This window comes from Schistocerca americana, chromosome X (assembly GCF_021461395.2).
Source record: "Schistocerca americana isolate TAMUIC-IGC-003095 chromosome X, iqSchAmer2.1, whole genome shotgun sequence".
Lineage (NCBI taxonomy): Eukaryota > Metazoa > Arthropoda > Insecta > Orthoptera > Acrididae > Schistocerca > Schistocerca americana.
In genome coordinates, this window is record NC_060130.1 from 20,514,566 (window position 1) to 20,531,730 (window position 17,165).

Genomic DNA, 17,165 nt, shown 5'->3' on the forward strand with positions numbered 1-17,165 from the left:
AAGAAAAGCTGACATAGCACTGGGGCTTAGTCTCTACTGCAAACTGATACACGCAGAGTTATATTTGAGGTCCAAAAGTTGCCGTCACCCTGCACAATTTGGTAGTGTCTTACACTCCCTGGCACATAGAGCACACGTGATTTCAGATACCGACAGTCTGCCTGGTGAACTGTAACACCTAAGAACAGTGTTCCAGCAGAATGTTTATTCTTGTAAACAGATTTGCAATGTGTTCTGAGCAAAGCAAGTTCAGTGTAGGGATGTAAATGAAGATACTTAGACAAGCACTGCAAATGGCTTTCTTGCCATATTTCAGTAGCATGTTTTCAAAATTAAAAGAATCGCTAAGAGAAACAGAATCAAGTGTGTTTTTCGTCTACCAGCAAAACTAAGGAATTGTTTGTGTTCAGTTAAAGACAATCTTGACCTTAGAAAACACAGATCATATATAAGATCTGATGCCATTATGGGAAACCTTATATAGGGCAGACACCTCACATTGTGCAAGAACACTGTGTTCAACAGCGCTGACAAAAATGCCACCCAGTAAATTAATGGTAGCAGAGCACTGCCTGAATACAGGGCACCACACGTTTCCCAAGAGGACTGAAATTTTATCCTCAGCATCATCACTCTAGGACTGTGTTTTTAAGAATGAGGCATGTATCCATACGGTGGGCAATCTTACCAACAGGAATATGGAATTTTGACTAAACACTGCCCAGAATCCAGCACTGACTGCCATGAAATTAAAACAGTAGAAACCAGATCCTCCGATGTATGACCTGATGCAGTACCTTGCAGAGAGTTAATTCAGCTCTTAACCACACTAGTGTCCAGAAGTGCAGTCATTGCCCACAACACATAAGCAGAAGGCTACTATGAATGGCATTTACATCCAACTGGGAGTGCCTGTCCACACATTCGTACTCCTGCTTCTAGCCTGACAAATTTCAATTCTGCTGTGCGAATATCACCAGCCACATCTTGCAGCAGTGATGACAGGACCCACCACTACCTGAAGATGACGAACAGTTGTGTTGGTGAAATATTGTGAGGCTTGGACAAAGTTATTCAGTGGCAAATCTGAGAAGATTTGTATACATTATTTTTCTGTGACGCAGGTAATGTGCAGCAAAATGTGATAACTTTCTGCATTTTCCTTTTTGTACATTTCAAAATACCCCAAAAATTGGTGAGAAACACTGAACATATGACATAACCAGATGACACACCCCACAGCATGTGCAGCAGTCGGGGTTGAGTGTAAATGAATGATTGAGCAGTGCAATACTTTCATTTGAGCAAACAGAGCAAATTTCGAAAACATTTTGTAAATATGATCTGTTGTAAATGTAGATGTTAAAAATTATTGTCCCTGCTGTAATCAAGCAAAAGCAGTTCTGATTTTGTGTTTATTGCTTCTGTCCCTTCTCTTGTTAGTAAAGAAAACATAGGTCATTTAATGGCGATGATGCTATTCTGAAGTTTATACTCATCTACTTGTTATGCAATATGGTAGGTTTTCATTGTACTGTACTTTGCAAGAAATCAAGGAAACTGCAAGACCGGTAAATAAAATAATAAACTTCTATATATAAAAACAAAGATGAGGTGACTTACCGAACGAAAGCGCTGGCAGGTCGATAGACACACAAACAAACACAAACATACATACAAAATTCAAGCTTTCGCAACAAACTGTTGCCTCATCAGGAAAGAGGGAAGGAGAGGGGAAGACGAAAGGAAGTGGGTTTTAAGGGAGAGGGTAAGGAGTCATTCCAATCCCGGGAGTGGAAAGACTTACCTTAAGGGGAAAAAAGGACAGGTATACACACGCACATATCCATCCACACATAAAGACACAAGCAGACATATATATGTCTGCTTGTGTGTGTATGTGTGGATGGATATTTGCGTGTGTGCGAGTGTATACCTGTCCTTTTTCCCCCTAAGGTAAGTCTTTCATCTCCCGGGATTGGAATTTTACTATCATTACTTTTTTTTTTTTTTTTTTTTTTTTTTTTACTTGTACCACACATATTCCACACGGTTCATGCTCACTCCTTCACTGATACTGCCCATCCTTCTCTAGTGTGTGAGTTGTCCCTGCTTTCCTGCATGTTTGTTGGTTTAAACACCCTTGTTTCAAAAGAGAGTGACAGCTTAGAACAGTCTTGTCAACATTTTGTATTTTTATTTAGCAATTATTGTTTGAGCCTTATAGGTGAATGTCACAAGATATTGTCAACCACTGCATTCACTAGATTGGAATGGGGTTCATGGGCTTCATGGGGTTCATTTTTTAAGTTGCTGTTATCTTTTTCATCCTATCTTGGACTAGCTTTTCCATACTCCCACTCTATTTTACGTAGCCAAACAGTTATCTGCCCTTGCAAACTTGCTCCTTTACTACCAAGTCAACTAATACTGGGCAGCATAACAGAAGTTCCAATATCCAGTCTTTCACCACAATTCACCTACACACACTTTTCACTCACTGATTTTCTTTTTTCAATGTCATAAATATTTTGCTTTCACAGGCTGCTGCGCTTTGAACATAAAATTGTAGGAACATCTGCCTCACATGTCTTTTTTTTTTTTTTTTTTAATTAAAGAATATGTTCCTTGCTTATTCCTATTTGCTTCTGATACATTTCCATTCTCACTTTTATTTTGTTTTGATCCATTTCTTTTTTCTTTGATAGACAAGTCAAACAACAATGGCAATATGTTGCAGCCCCCTGTGTTTCACCCTACTTACTATGAACTTACTTTTCTTAGCTTCCAATATTATTAGTCATTTGGTTTTTAAGATACTTAAATTAATTGTTTGACCCTGTATTTTTATATCTTATTTTACCTTCGGTTGATAAAGGATTTCTGGTATGCTCACAAAGAGAGAGCTGATTCTTCCCACCCCTCACCCCCCTTACCATGTCCTGAAACAAACTTATCGCCAAGTCTTAGTCTAGTCATCAATTTAAAAGTGTCAGTTGTTGGTCCCATTGTCTAATAATTTGTACATTTATACACATGAAGTTCCAATTTTTATTTGGAACATATAGACTCTGATAATCATGAATCACAGTTGAAATGGCTCTGGGCACTATGGGACTTAACATCTGAGCCAAGGCAGGATTCAAACCTGCGACCGTAGCAGTCGCGCAGTTCTGGACTGAAGCACCTAGAACCGCTCGGCAACGGTGGCTGGCGAATCATAGTTACCATCGCATGGACAGAAATACTGTGTTAACTTTAATACAACACAGGGACATAGCCAAAAATGTCTTTACATAATTTCCAGTTCTGATTACTTTCCTTTAATTTAATCTCACAAATAGGTTAGTGTAACATGATGTTGACAGAGGCAAATTATATATACTCACAAATTATTTAGCTAGAGGTATCTGGTTTGTATGTCTGGGAGGGAGGAGGGTGCAAGCTGAAAACTTCAAGAAAAGATTACTCATTTCATACCTGCTGGATTTAACTGCAGTTTATCTCTTCCATATACCAACCACATACCTAATGTGCATGGCAAACAGTTTGAAAGTATTATTCTATACTCAGCATTTGGAACTATCAGTTCCTTAACGAGAGAGGAAAGAGGGATAAGTTTCTGAAGGTCTCAAAGGTCACTTGGACTCCATGACTAATGTGAGGACAAGAGGAACGAATGTGTCTATAAGAAGTTTTGGAATTTCACCTCCTGAAGGTAAAATACTGATCAGTCTGTCAGTCTTCTAGTAATTTTATGGTTTCCTCGCATGAATTTTCACTTGGACACGATTATTCTATGTTTCATCACTCACCTGAGAGATATCTCTGAATTCCCAAAGAGACACACCTCCAAATTGCCATCAGCTGTTATCTGTAAACGGTTGCACGTGCCACAGAAGTGTTCACTCATTGAGGTAATAAATCCCACACGTCCCTTGAAGCCCGGGACATGGTATGCCTGCAAAAAGAAATTGTAAGAAAATAGCTACTGCTGTTGTGTAAATACTATAAATGTGTTGCTCACCAAGTGGAGGAAAGAGAAAATGTGCATTAAGGGGAGTTTGAACGCCCTATCCTGACAATGTTAAATTTGGTGACTTAACTTCCCCGTATTTCAGGAACAACTGTAGCCATTGACAAGAAACTTTTACAGGACATTAAACTATATGTTCTGAGTCTTACAATAATTGCATTTCAGCCACTGCTTTTGGAAATGCAATTTTTTAATTACACAGTTAAAATTTTGTGTACTTTTTTGTATGTTATTCTAAATAATTTTATTTATGCATAATATTATGTTCTTCATTTAGTTCAGAAGACTCAGAATACGTATGTTATTACTCCCTGAAAATTGAATTTGCTACTCGAAGTAGTTTCTGAGATTTAGCGAAAAATGCAAGAGAAAATCTAAATTTTCGAGAAGAGTTTTTAAAGTTTTAATAGACTGTAACTCAATATATGCTTAACATTTTATTTTTAGTCACTCAGAAGCACCCTGCACCATACTGTATATCATCCTCTTGACCTTTTTTAAGTTTTTTCTTGTTTTCTTCTTTCTGGACTCCGTAGTGGCCAACTGTGCTGCATACAGTGCTTTACCATTGCAAACCTTGTCCATCCATTCAAATTCTCTGATGCAGTTTGCTCCAGAATTAATTCTCATATGTTGTAGCACTTTCACGCTACCAATGTTGCCATCATTAAAAGCAATAACAGCATGACTGACCCCCACTTTAGTGTCTTCATTACAAGAAAAACATTTTTTGGTCTACATCTACATCTACATCCATACTCCTCAAGCCACCTGACGGTGTAGGCTACCTTGAGTACCTCTATTAGTTCTCCCTTCTATTCCAGTCTCGTATTGTTCGTGGAAAGAAGGATTGTTGGTATGCCTATGTGCGGGCTCTAATCTCTCTCATTTTATCCTCATCGTCTCTTCGCGAGATATACGTAGGAGGGAGCAATATACTGCTTGACTCCTCGGTGAAGGTATGTTCTCGAAACTTCAACAAAAGCCCGTACAGACCTACTGAGCGTCTCACCCGCAGAGTCTTCCACTGGAGTTTATCTAACATCTCCGTAATGCTTTCATGATTACTAAATGATCCTATAACGAAGCATGCTGCTCTCTGTTGGATCTTCTCTATCTCTTCTATCAACCCTATCTGGTATGGATCCCACACTGCTGAGCAGTATTCAAACAGTGGGCGAAGAAGTGTACTGTAACCTAATTCCTTTGTTTTCGGATTGCATTTCCTTAGGATTCTTCCAATGAACCTCAGTCTGGCATCTGATTTACCGACGATCAACTTTATATGATCATTCCATTTTAAATCACTCCTAATGCATACTCCCAGATAATTTATGGAATTAACTGCTTCCAATTGCTGACCTGTTATATTGTAGCTAAATGATATGGGATCTTTCTTTCTATGTATTCGCAGCACATTACACTTGTCTACATTGAGATTCAATTGCCATTCCCTGCACCATGCATCAATTCGCTGCAGATCATCCTGCATTTCAGTACAATTTACCATTGTTGCAACCTCTTGATATACCACAGCATCATCCGCAAAAAGCCTCAGTGAACTTCCGATTTCATTCACAATGTCATTTATGTATATTGTGAATAGCAACAGTCCTACGACACTCCCCTGCAGTACACCTGAAATTACTCTTACTTCGGAAGACTTCTCTCCATTGAGAATGACATGCTGCATTCTGTTATCTAGCAACTCTTCAATCCAATCACATAATTGGTCTGACAGTCCATATGCTCTTAATTTGTTCATTAAACGATTGTGGGGAACTGTATCGAACGCCTTGCGGAAGTCAAGAAACACAGCATCTACCTGGGAACCCGTGTCTAAGGCCCTCTGAGTCTCGTGGACGAATAGCGCGAGCTGGGTTTCACACGATCGTCTTTTTCGAAACCCATGCTGATTCCTACAGAGTAGATTTCTAGTTTACAGAAAAGTCATAATACTCGAACATAATACATGTTCTAAAATTCTACAACTGATCGACGTTAGAGATATAGGTCTATAGTTCTGCACGTATGTTCGACGTCCCTTCTTGAAAACGGGGATGACCTGTGCCCTTTTCCAATTCTTTGGAACGCTACGCTCTTGTAGAGACCTACGGTACACCGCTGCAATAATGGGGGCAAGTTCCTTCGCATACTCTGTGTAATATTGAACTGGTATCCCATCAGGTCCAGCGGCCTTTCCTCTTTTGAGTGATTTTAATTGTTTCTCTATCCCTCTGTCATCTATTTCAATATCTACCATTTTGTCATCTGTGCGACAATCTAGAGAAGGAACTACAGTGCAGTCTTCCTCTGTGAAACAGCTTTGGAAAAAGACATTTAGTATTTTGGCCTTTAGTCCATCATCCTCTGTTTCAGTACCTTTTTGGTCACAGAGTGTCTGGACATTTTGTTCTGATTCACCTACTGCTTTGACATAGGAGCAAAATTTCTTAGGATTTTCTGCCAAGTCAGTACATAGAACTTTACTTTTGAATTCATTTAACGCCTCTCGCATGGCCCTCCTCACATTACATTTCGCTTTGCGTAATTTTTGTTTGTCTGCAAGGTGTTGGCTATGTTTATGTTTGCTGTGAAGTTCCCTTTGCTTCCGCAGCAGTTTTCTAACTCGGTTGTTGTACCACGCTGGCTCTTTTCCACCTCTTACGATCTTGCTTTGCGCATACTCATCTAACACATATTGTACGATGGTTTTGAACTTTGTCCACTGATCCTCAACACTATCTGTACTTAAAACAAAACTTTTGTGTTGAGCCGTCAGGTACTCTGAAATCTGATTTTTGTCACTTTTGCTAACCAGAAAAATCTTCGTACCTTTTTTAATATTTCTATTTACGGCTGAAATCATCGATGCAGTAAACGCTTTATGATCACTGATTCCCTGTTCTGCGTTAACTGTTTCAAATAGTTCAGGTCTGTTTGTCACTAGAAGGTCTAATATGTTATCGCCACGAGTCGGTTCTCTGTTTAACTGCTCAAGGTAGTTTTCAGATAAAGCTCTTAAAAAATTTCACTGGATTCTTTGTCCCTGCCACCCGTTATGAAAGTTTGAGTCTCCCAGTCTATATCCGGCAAATTAAAATCTCCACCCGGAACTATAACATGTTGGGCAAATCAACTCGAAATATTTTCCAAATTATCCTTCAGGTGCTCAGCCACAACAGCTGCTGAGCCAGGGGGCCTATAGAGACATCCCATTACCATGTCTGAGCCTGCTTTAACCGTGACCTTCACCCAAATTATTTCACATTTCGGATCTCCGTCAATTTCCTTCGATACTATTGCACTTCTTATTGCTTTAAACATGCCTCCCCCTTCACTGTCCAGCCTGCCTCTGCGGTATACATTCCAATCTGAGTTTAGAATTTCATTACTGTTTACATCTGGTTTCAGCCAACTTTCTGTCCCTAGTACTATGTGGGCATTGTGACCGCTTATTAATGAGAGCAGTTCTGGGACCTTTCTATAGACACTCCTGCAGTTTACTATTAGCACATTAATATTGTTATTCCCTGTTGCATTTTGTCTACTCCTACCTTGCCGCATCTCAGGAGGTGTCTTGTCGGGCCTAGGGAGGGAATTCTCTAACCTAAAAAACCCACATGTGCACTCCACATATACTCCGCTACCCTTGTAGCCGCTTCCTGCATGTAGTGCATGCGTGACCTATTCAGGGGGACCCTACATTTCTCCACCCGATAGCGGAGGTCGAGAAATTTGCAACCCAGATCTCCGCAGAATCGTCTGAGTCCCTGGTTTAAGCCTTCCACTCGGCTCCAAACCAGAGGATCACTATCGGTTCTGGGAACCATACTACAAATAGCTAGCTCAGATTCCACCCCGCGAGGCTTTCCGCCTTCACCAACTCCGCTAACCGCCTGAACGAACTGAGGATGACCTCTGAACCCAGACGGCAGGAGTCATTGGTGCCGACATGAGCAACAATTTGCAGTCGGGTGCACCCAGTGCTCTCTATCACTGCCGGCGCGGTCTCCTCCACATCTCGGATGAGACCCCCGGCAAGCAGACAGAGTGAACACTGACCTTCTTCCCCGACCTTTCCGCTATTTCCCTAAGCGGCTCCATCACCCGCCTAACGTTGGAGCTCCCAATAACTAATAAACCCCTCCCCCCATGTGCCTGCTCGGACCTTGCTGAAGGAGTGGCCACATGTCCACTCACAGGCAGAACGGGCGATGCCACACGGCCAGCCTCCACACTTACCCTCCGTCTCGTGCGCCGCGAACGCCGCTGAACCCGCCACTCCCCTTGGGAAGAGGGTGGCACAACCGCGCCCGGTATCCGCAAAGATGTGTCGACAGCAGGGTCAGTGGGTGAAGCATGTAACACCTGGGGTGTACCATGCAACGCACCAGACTCACCACTGCCTGAAGACGGCTAACCGCGGCCATCAACACGTTCAGCTGTTTGCGAACAGTGGCCAGCTCCTCCTGTGTCCGTACACAGCAGTCTCACATCCTATCAATCTTAAGAAATCAATTTACTGTAGAGAGTTAATCAACTTATAACTAGACTGCTAATTCACTAAAGGCGGCTGATAGTTGACTAAACTGTGGTTACTAGACACTTCCTGTAGAAAACAATGAAAATAGCACTACCTGTCTCTGGACTGTATTGAAAACAAACACTAGCACTACTGGCACTATGGCTGACTAAACGGACTTTCTCTGACTGTATTCAAAACAAACACAAAATTTCAACAGCTGCACAGGCCTCCGTACGACTAGTTGTCCTTCATAATATCTGTCACAGATATGCCCTTCTTCATTCCCTGATTTATACTTATAAGAATGTTTGGTTAAAATCTGGAAATCTATTAGCTTTCCAGTATCCACCACTGGTCACTGTAGCAACAGAATTCTTAGAACTTCAGCTGCGCTTCTACCAAGTGCCCCAAAAGCTACTGATATGTCAATCATACCATCGTTTATTTCAGCAGCTTCATTTGCAGCACCCTTAATTGACTCACATGCAGTGGATTTCACAGCAGCTCCAATAAATCCTGCATACTTGTCCATTTTACAAAGTGGGCGTGGCATATACATCACGACACACATTGTTTCTGCTGCAGTGTGTCCTTTGCCAATAGCTCTCAATCCATAAAACCACCTAACATTTATTTCAAAATAATTATCTTTACACTTATCAGAACTCCAAAATGAATGAGTATATTTACAACTGGCAGAATTAATGATAAGTTTCCTGGCTAGTCCATATGATACCTCAATGTCTTCATGTAAACTAACTGGCCCTCCACATACATACAGCACACACATTCACATAACACCCCTGTTACGATGTGTAGATGTATCAGAATATAACCTAACCTACCATTTACGTGAGTTTTGTTTTGAGATAACTGTGTTATCACTATGTTTTATTTTAATCTTCGAAGCACTAATGGGTGTTTCTCTAGATACTCATGAGTTTGCGAGTATTTCATTGTCTGTAACTTCACACACCACATGCTGAACACAATTTTTCTCTTTATTCAAAAATTTATTACCATGAAACCCACATTTCTTAAAAACACTTCATTTTGGAGTCATACTTTTTGAGAGATTTACCAGTCTATTCGTCACTATTCCTCGGAAAAATGTTAGCACTTCGATATACAAAGCATGTTTATACTATGAAAAGATACGATACTATTTTTGACAGTGCTACCAATACAAACATATAATTTAACCTTTATAACACAGCAATCCACAGCTTTCTACAGGGTGGTCCATTGATAGTGACCGGGCCAAATATCTCACATAATAAGCATCAAATGAAAAAACTACAAAGAACGAAATTCGTCTAGCTTGAAGGGAGAAACCAGATGGCGCTATGGTTGGCCTGGTAGATGGCACTGCCATGGGTCAAACTCATATCAACTGCATTTTTTAAAAATAGGAACCCCCATTTTTTATTACATATTCATGTAGTACGTAAAGAAATATGAATGTTTTAGCTGGACCACTTTTTTCGCTTTGTGATAGATGGGGCTGTAATAGTCAAAAATGGTTCAAATGGCTCTGAGCACTATGGGACTTAACTTCTGAGGTCATCAGTCCCCTAGAACTTAGAACTACTTAAATCTAACTAACCTAAGGACATCACACACATCCAGACTGTAGCGCCTAGCACTGCTCGGCCACTCCAGCCAGCTGCTGTAATAGTCACAAACATATAAGTATGTGGTATCACATAACATTCCGCCAGTGTGGACGGTATTTGCTTCGTGATACATTACCTGTGTTAAAATGGACCGTTTACCAATTGCGGAAAAGGTCGATATCGTGTTGATGTATGGCTATTGTGATCAAAATGCCCAAGGGGCGTGTGCTATGTATGCTGCTTGGTATCCTGGACGATATCATTGAAGTGTCCAGACCATTCGCCAGATAGTTACATTATTTAAGGAAACAGGAAGTGTCCAGCCACATGTGAAACATCAACCACGACCTGCAACAAATGATGATGCCCTAGTAGGTGTTTTAGCTGCTGGGGCAGCTAATCCACACATCAGTAGCAGACAAATTGCGTGAGAATTGGGAATCTCAAAAACGTCGGTGTTTAGAATGCTACATCAACATCGATTGCACCCGTACCATATTTCTATGCACCAGGAATTGCATGGTGGTGACTTTAAACGTCATGTACAGTTCTGTAACTGGGCACAAGAGAAATTACAGGACGATGAAAGATTTTTTGCATGCATTCTATTTAGCAATGAGGCATCATTCACCAACAGCGGTAACCTAAACCGCCATAATATGCACTATTGGGCAACGGAAAATCTATGATGGCAGCAACAAGTGGAACAGCAGCGACCTAGGCAGGTTAATGTATGGTGTGGCATTAAGGGAGGAAGGATAATTGGCCCCCATTTTATCGATGGCAATCTAAATGGTGCAATGTATGCTGATTTCCTGCATAATATTCTACCAATGTTACTACTAGATGTTTCACTGCATGACAGAATGGCGATATACTTCCAACATGATGGATGTCTGGCAAATAGTTTGCGTGCGGTTGAAGCAGTATTGAATAGCATATTTCATGACAGGTGGATTGGTCGTCAAAGCACCATACCATGGCCCGCACGTTCACCGGATCCGACGTCCCCGGATTTCTTTCTGTGGGGAAAGTTGAAGGATATTTGCTATCGTGATCCACCGACAATGCCTGACAACATGCGTCAGTGCATTGTCAATGCATGTGCGAACATTACGGAAGGCGAACTACTCACTGTTGAGAGGAATGTCGTTACACGTATTGCCAAAGGCATTGAGGTTGACAGACATCATTTTGAGCATTTATTGCATTAATGTGGTATTCACAGGTAATCATGCCGTAACAGCATGCGTTCTCAGAAATGATAAGTTCACAAAGGTACATGTATCACATATGGAACAACCAAAATAAAATGTTCAAATGTACCTACGTTCTGTATTTTAATTTAAAAAACCTACCTGTTACCAACTGTTCGTCTAAAATTTTGAGACATATGTTTGTGACTATTACAGCGCCATCTATCACAAAGCGAAAAAAGTGGTCCAACTAAAACATTCACATTTCTTTACGTATTACATGAATATGCAGTAAAAAATGGGGTTCCTATTTAAAAAAACACAGTTGATATCAGTTTGAGCTATGGCAGCGCCTTATAGCAGGCCAACCATTGCGCCAGCTGGTTTCCCCCTTCGAGCTAGACAAATTTCGTTCTTTGTAGTTTTTTCGTTTGACACTTATTTCGTGAGATATATGGCCCGGTCACGATCAATGGACTACCCTGTATATAAAAAATTACCGATTTTATTAGGTCTTGAAGTAATGCGTGTAAAAATTTTAACATTTTCAACTAGTGTAGATTATATTTTAGAAAATAAAATAAAATACTTCCCACGCAAGTTTATAAGTAATATACATATCATTTTATTTGGAAAATTGCAAATTTTATAATCAGGTAAAAACCCGAAAAAGTGAAAAAGAATGTTTTCCCCTTCTAACTCCCCTTAAAGTTATGGAAATGTGCAAGCTTTCGGAGCCAGTGGCTTCTTCTTCTGGCAGAAACAATGAAGGGGAAGGAAAAGGGAAGAAAGAAAAGGATTGTCAAGGTTTAGGAAATGGGGAGAGTTGTAGAAAAGCTGCAGAGAAACCCAGGCCAGGACAGACTTACTGAATGGGATGAGAAATATGTAACTAAACCAGTCCATCTCTCATACCACCAGCAGATGTGAAGTATTCTTGTGATTGGTAGTAAGTCATAAACATTAAATTATTTTCAATGTATGTTCATATGTAATACTGCACGTACCTTTGAGGTATCATTGGGCCCATTGGGCAGAGGATCAAAATTAGGCCACTGCTTTCTAATTATTTGGACCATTTCACTAAATGAGACCATCTTCCCATCATTCCATTTGTTGCCGCTGAAAGTCATGTACTCGATAAATCTTACATCAACATTTTTCTCTTTTGTTAACTCCACAAAACTGCACACTTCATCTTCATTAAAACCTCGCATTACAACACAATTTATCTGTGGAAGAAAGACACCATTAAAAACTTGGTATCAGATAAAGCATGGTTTAAACAGAGTTTGAAAGACTTTTTGATAGGTAACTCATCCTACTCAATAGATGAATATCTTAACAGTGGATGTTAGGCCAGCTTAAATAAGAATGTCTGTTAGATTTCAGTTCTGAGAGCACTTTGTCATAACAGTCAAGATTATGTACTTTTTGTTTGATAAATTTATTAATAGTGCATAACAATGTTTCAGTCTGACAGCGTATCAATTCTGAAAATATTAGCTGTTCCAGTTTGTATTGTATTCACCTAGTTTGACAATCTCCTGACAAATGATCAGGGTATTCAAATGTTTTATATTTTTTATGTTATACTTTCTGGCATGTTACTCACCCATGAGAATCGTCTCATGTTTTGGGTCTTGGAACAAAAGCTGAATCTAATCTAATCTAACCTACAAAGTAATGGTTCTACAAGTCTGTAGTTATATTTGTATACCTCACTGATTCTGTTAAATTAATCTTTTTCTCTCTTTTTAGAGAATGTCTGAATTTATCTTAGCATGCCAAGCTGTTAACCTTCTTAACAATTTATGAAAATTAAACTAAATACATCTCCAATCTTTTTCCCCACTCCAACGCACACATCTTTTGCTGAAAGTATTATTTTAACAATTACATGAAACTGTGCTGCCATTTGTGAAACAAAGTTGAAAGTGTTCTCAAGATAAAAGGTCTTCACAAAAGGAGCATTTAGTATCTCTGCAGGTGGTAATACTGACAGCCATCATATAAACAAGCCCAAATGGTAGAACATCCTGCTTTACACATACACGCAATGGCAGAAAAAAGGAAAAGAGCACACCTTTCATTCAAGCATTGAATATATAAACTGATGAGACAAAACACTATGACCTCCTGTTTGATAATGTGTTTGTCCACTGTTGGAACACAATACAGCAGTGATTTTGTGTGGGACAAGTTCAACAAATTTCAGGTATGTTCCCAGCATTATGTGAGGTATGTTCCCAGCATTATGCAGCACCGCATGTCTAAGCACAGGTCATGTAATTCCCATAAATTGCAGATCAGTGGTTTCTGGGTGCAGAACTGGTATCTGATAGCATCGCAGATGTATTCCATCAGATTCAGAAGGGGTGAATTTGATTCTGGCCTCGTGACACTGAAAGTCATATTGTTGAAACATGTCACCTTCATTAGGGACAGGGTGCGGACAGTGCACAATAATGTTCACACAGAACAAAGCTGTTATGGAGCCTTCAGTTACTACCACAGGACCCATAGAAGACCAGGTGAATGTCCTCCATAGCATAATATTGCTCCCACTGGCCTAAGCCTGTAGCAAAGTGCACCTTTCAAGCACCAATTCACTCTGTTGACAGTGTATGTGCACAAAACCGTCAAGTAGGTGTAATGCGAAACTCGAATGATTCAACCAGATGACACATTTCTATTGATTCACTGCCCAATCTCAATGCTCCTGAGCCACAGAAATTGTAATTCAACTGTGTTGTCAACATGGGAACATACAGGGGTTGTCTGCAGCAGAGCCCTATGTTTAACAATGTGCAATGAATGGTGTGCTCTGAAATACTCGTGCTTCCACCAGCACTGTGTCATCAGACATGCCACAGAAATTAGCTTCCTCAGCCGAATGTCATCTTTTTCAAAGGAACCATCCCAGCATTTGTCTTAAATCATTTAGGGAAATCAAGGAAAACCCAAATTTTGATGGCCCGATGGGATTCGGGTCCGTTGTCCTCTGGAAGTCAAGTCCACTGTCTGACCACTGTGGTGGCATGACCTAGTCTTAATTAAGCCAGAAAATCCTGGGAAATGCTGACATACTTATTGATTTAAGATATAACAATTTAAAACAATCCTCTCATGAATTTCACTACAATTTTCCGCTCTTTTGAAAAAAAATTTCTTTTGACTGTTTTGATGTTGTTTAGTATGTTTAAATAATGATGGCAGTCTCTATAAAAGGGCAGTTTGACTTTTAAGTTTAGTTATACTGTTTTAAACTACATCCTTCATCTATTTGTCCACCCAGAAGTGCTATAGGATATAACTTGAAGACTATGGTGAGGTGGTGGGGGACAGTCATGTGTTGAGAAGGAGGTGCTGCCAGAAATGAAGTGTGTGAGGTGACGTTATTGACACTGCATACAGGGAGAATAAAAATACTCTATTCCATATTCATTTACAATCTACGTCTGGCCCCCATATGGTTTTACTTTTCTCCAATAAGAAAAAAGAAATTGTCAGTAACTGTCTTTATAAGGTCTTAAAAGGAAACAAACAATAGAAATCTAGGATGGAGTAATGACCATATTATAAAAAAGATACATTGCTATTCACTGTATACAGGAGATGTTAGGTCACAGACAAGCACAACAAAAAGACTACTAAACACGTAAGCTTTCCATCAGAAAGTCTTCTTCCAAAGTGGACAAAAAACACACACACACACACACACACACACACACACACACACACACACACACGACCGTTGTTTCTCCCATGATGCACAGTTGCTCCCAGTCTGGCCCTAGCAGCCGGAGACAGTGGTCATGTATGTGTGATCTGCATTTGCGCGCATGTGTGTGCGTGTGCGTGCGTGTGTGTGTGTGTGTGTGTGTGTGTGTGTGTGTGTGAGGGAAAAGGGGGGGGGGGGGGTTGCACCAAAAGCTTACGTGTTTAATAATAGGTGGTGTTCCTTTCCCCCCCACCCCCCCCCACCCCCCCCCACCCCTGCCAGCAACACACCTACACTATACAGTGAGTGCCAATCTATCCTTTTCATAATACTGTCGTTACCACCTTGCCAAGAGGCATATTGTGGAGTAATCCGAAGGGCTCTACTAATTTGTACAAGAGGAAGGAGAGCACAATCTCAATGTAAGTTTTTAGAAAACTGGTATGTGCATTACTTCTGCAAACCTTTCAGAAAGGACACGGTATGCACTTCATTCAGCAAGATGAGTAATAAACAATATTAGCAATACTGCATCAAACTTGTTCACTTTCATCTTTGGATTAAACATTCGATTTCAGAGAGTACAGAATTTGGCAGAATCAAATTTTGGGGATATGTGGAACTGGGACAATGGCATATTTTTTACCCATTCAACAAACTAAGCACTGCTGATTGCTACTTTTATTGTGTCTGCTGCTGCAATGCATATATGAAACTATAAGTGCAGCATCTATGATGGAATAAAATGTTATACAAATGAAACATACAGGTACAGTGAAATAGAGTAGTATGGCTCATCATTTCGGTCTCACAGATTAGCAGGTGTTGACTTGAAATCTAATACTTAAGAAGTTGAATCCAAAGGAGAGGATGTACCGTATTTACTCAAATCTAAGCCGCACTTTTTTTCTGGTTTTTGTAATCCAATAAACCGCATGCGGCTTGGAATCGAGTGCAAAGCAAGTGGAAGTTCTGAAAAATGTCGGTAGGTGCTGAAACAACTAATTTCTGCCGTCGAATATATGTAGCGCTACACAGGCATGCTTCGTAGGCACAAAGATAAATACTGGCGCCAAAACCTCTGCGTCAGTAAATAAATTAAAAAAAAAAGGTGGAAGACAATTTTCATACATTATCCAATGAAGTAAATACAAATTCCGTATTGTTCATCTTCGAATGTAGCAGAACTTCAATGTATTACGAAAATCCGACCGGCAAGACTGTTTGGGATGTTTGTCAATATGGCCAACTCAATGTTCTGAATTTTTTCCTACCTGTGAGAAGAGACGGTTGCTAATAGGAACCTGATGAAATGTGAATCACATGCAGTATTCTCTTCATCATAAGAGTAATACGAATATAAACATTTTGCCACGTATTCTTTCGTGTTTGCTGCTATCTTATTTAAATCCTGTCTGCCTAATAAACTACGAAACTAGAGTGAGACAACAGTCAGAAATGAAGCATGGCAACTGACTAGATTTTTATATCCAAGATGACTCTAATTTCTGTGCAGAATTTGATGTACTAAAGAAGCGGCCACAAAGATTTTCAAATGGAGAAGAATTTTCACCTAACTCTCGTTCAGAACATGTTCTATCATACGCAGTCTATTATTTGGTTCTTGTTGATCATTATCAAAGAAAGCAGCAGTGTAAGGAACAACAAATAGTAGTCTCTTGCCATTGTTTCGCTAATGAGATGATTTCTCTCTCTTCTTTTTTTTTTTTTTTTTTTTTTTTAATTGTAGGCAGCGGTAGCGTGCACAAAAGCAAGCCATGCCACGAGTGACGACAGGCCGCAAACACGCACTATCAGAATGCGACAAACAATGCATGACACAGTACAGTAATGCATTTTCAGCTTAGAGTGACATAAACGCCTATAACAAGGAAAACGGCACTTATCAGATCAAAGCAAAATAAGCAATTGATTCAAACCAGATGAAGCACATGAAGAAGGAAGGGTACCAGTATAAATACGGATGGAGCGCCTGATGCTTAGCAAAGGCTACCTGGTAAAGTTTAACTGCAAAGCTTACGACTCGAACCAAACTACTGTAGCT

At 40.1% G+C, this 17,165-nt stretch overlaps 1 protein-coding gene across 1 annotated transcript in view; it reads right to left on the reverse strand.

Moving 5' to 3' along the window:
* Positions 1-17,165, reverse strand: part of LOC124554905 (molybdenum cofactor biosynthesis protein 1-like) — a 59,175-nt gene that overhangs the window by 26,794 nt on the left and 15,216 nt on the right. Inside the window, exons 3-4 of the mRNA XM_047128594.1 lie at positions 12,384-12,608; positions 3,816-3,961 (exon numbers count right to left, since the gene is read on the reverse strand). Of these exons, the coding sequence (XP_046984550.1) occupies positions 3,816-3,961; positions 12,384-12,608 (371 nt within the window). The remainder of the gene's footprint in view (positions 1-3,815; positions 3,962-12,383; positions 12,609-17,165) is intronic.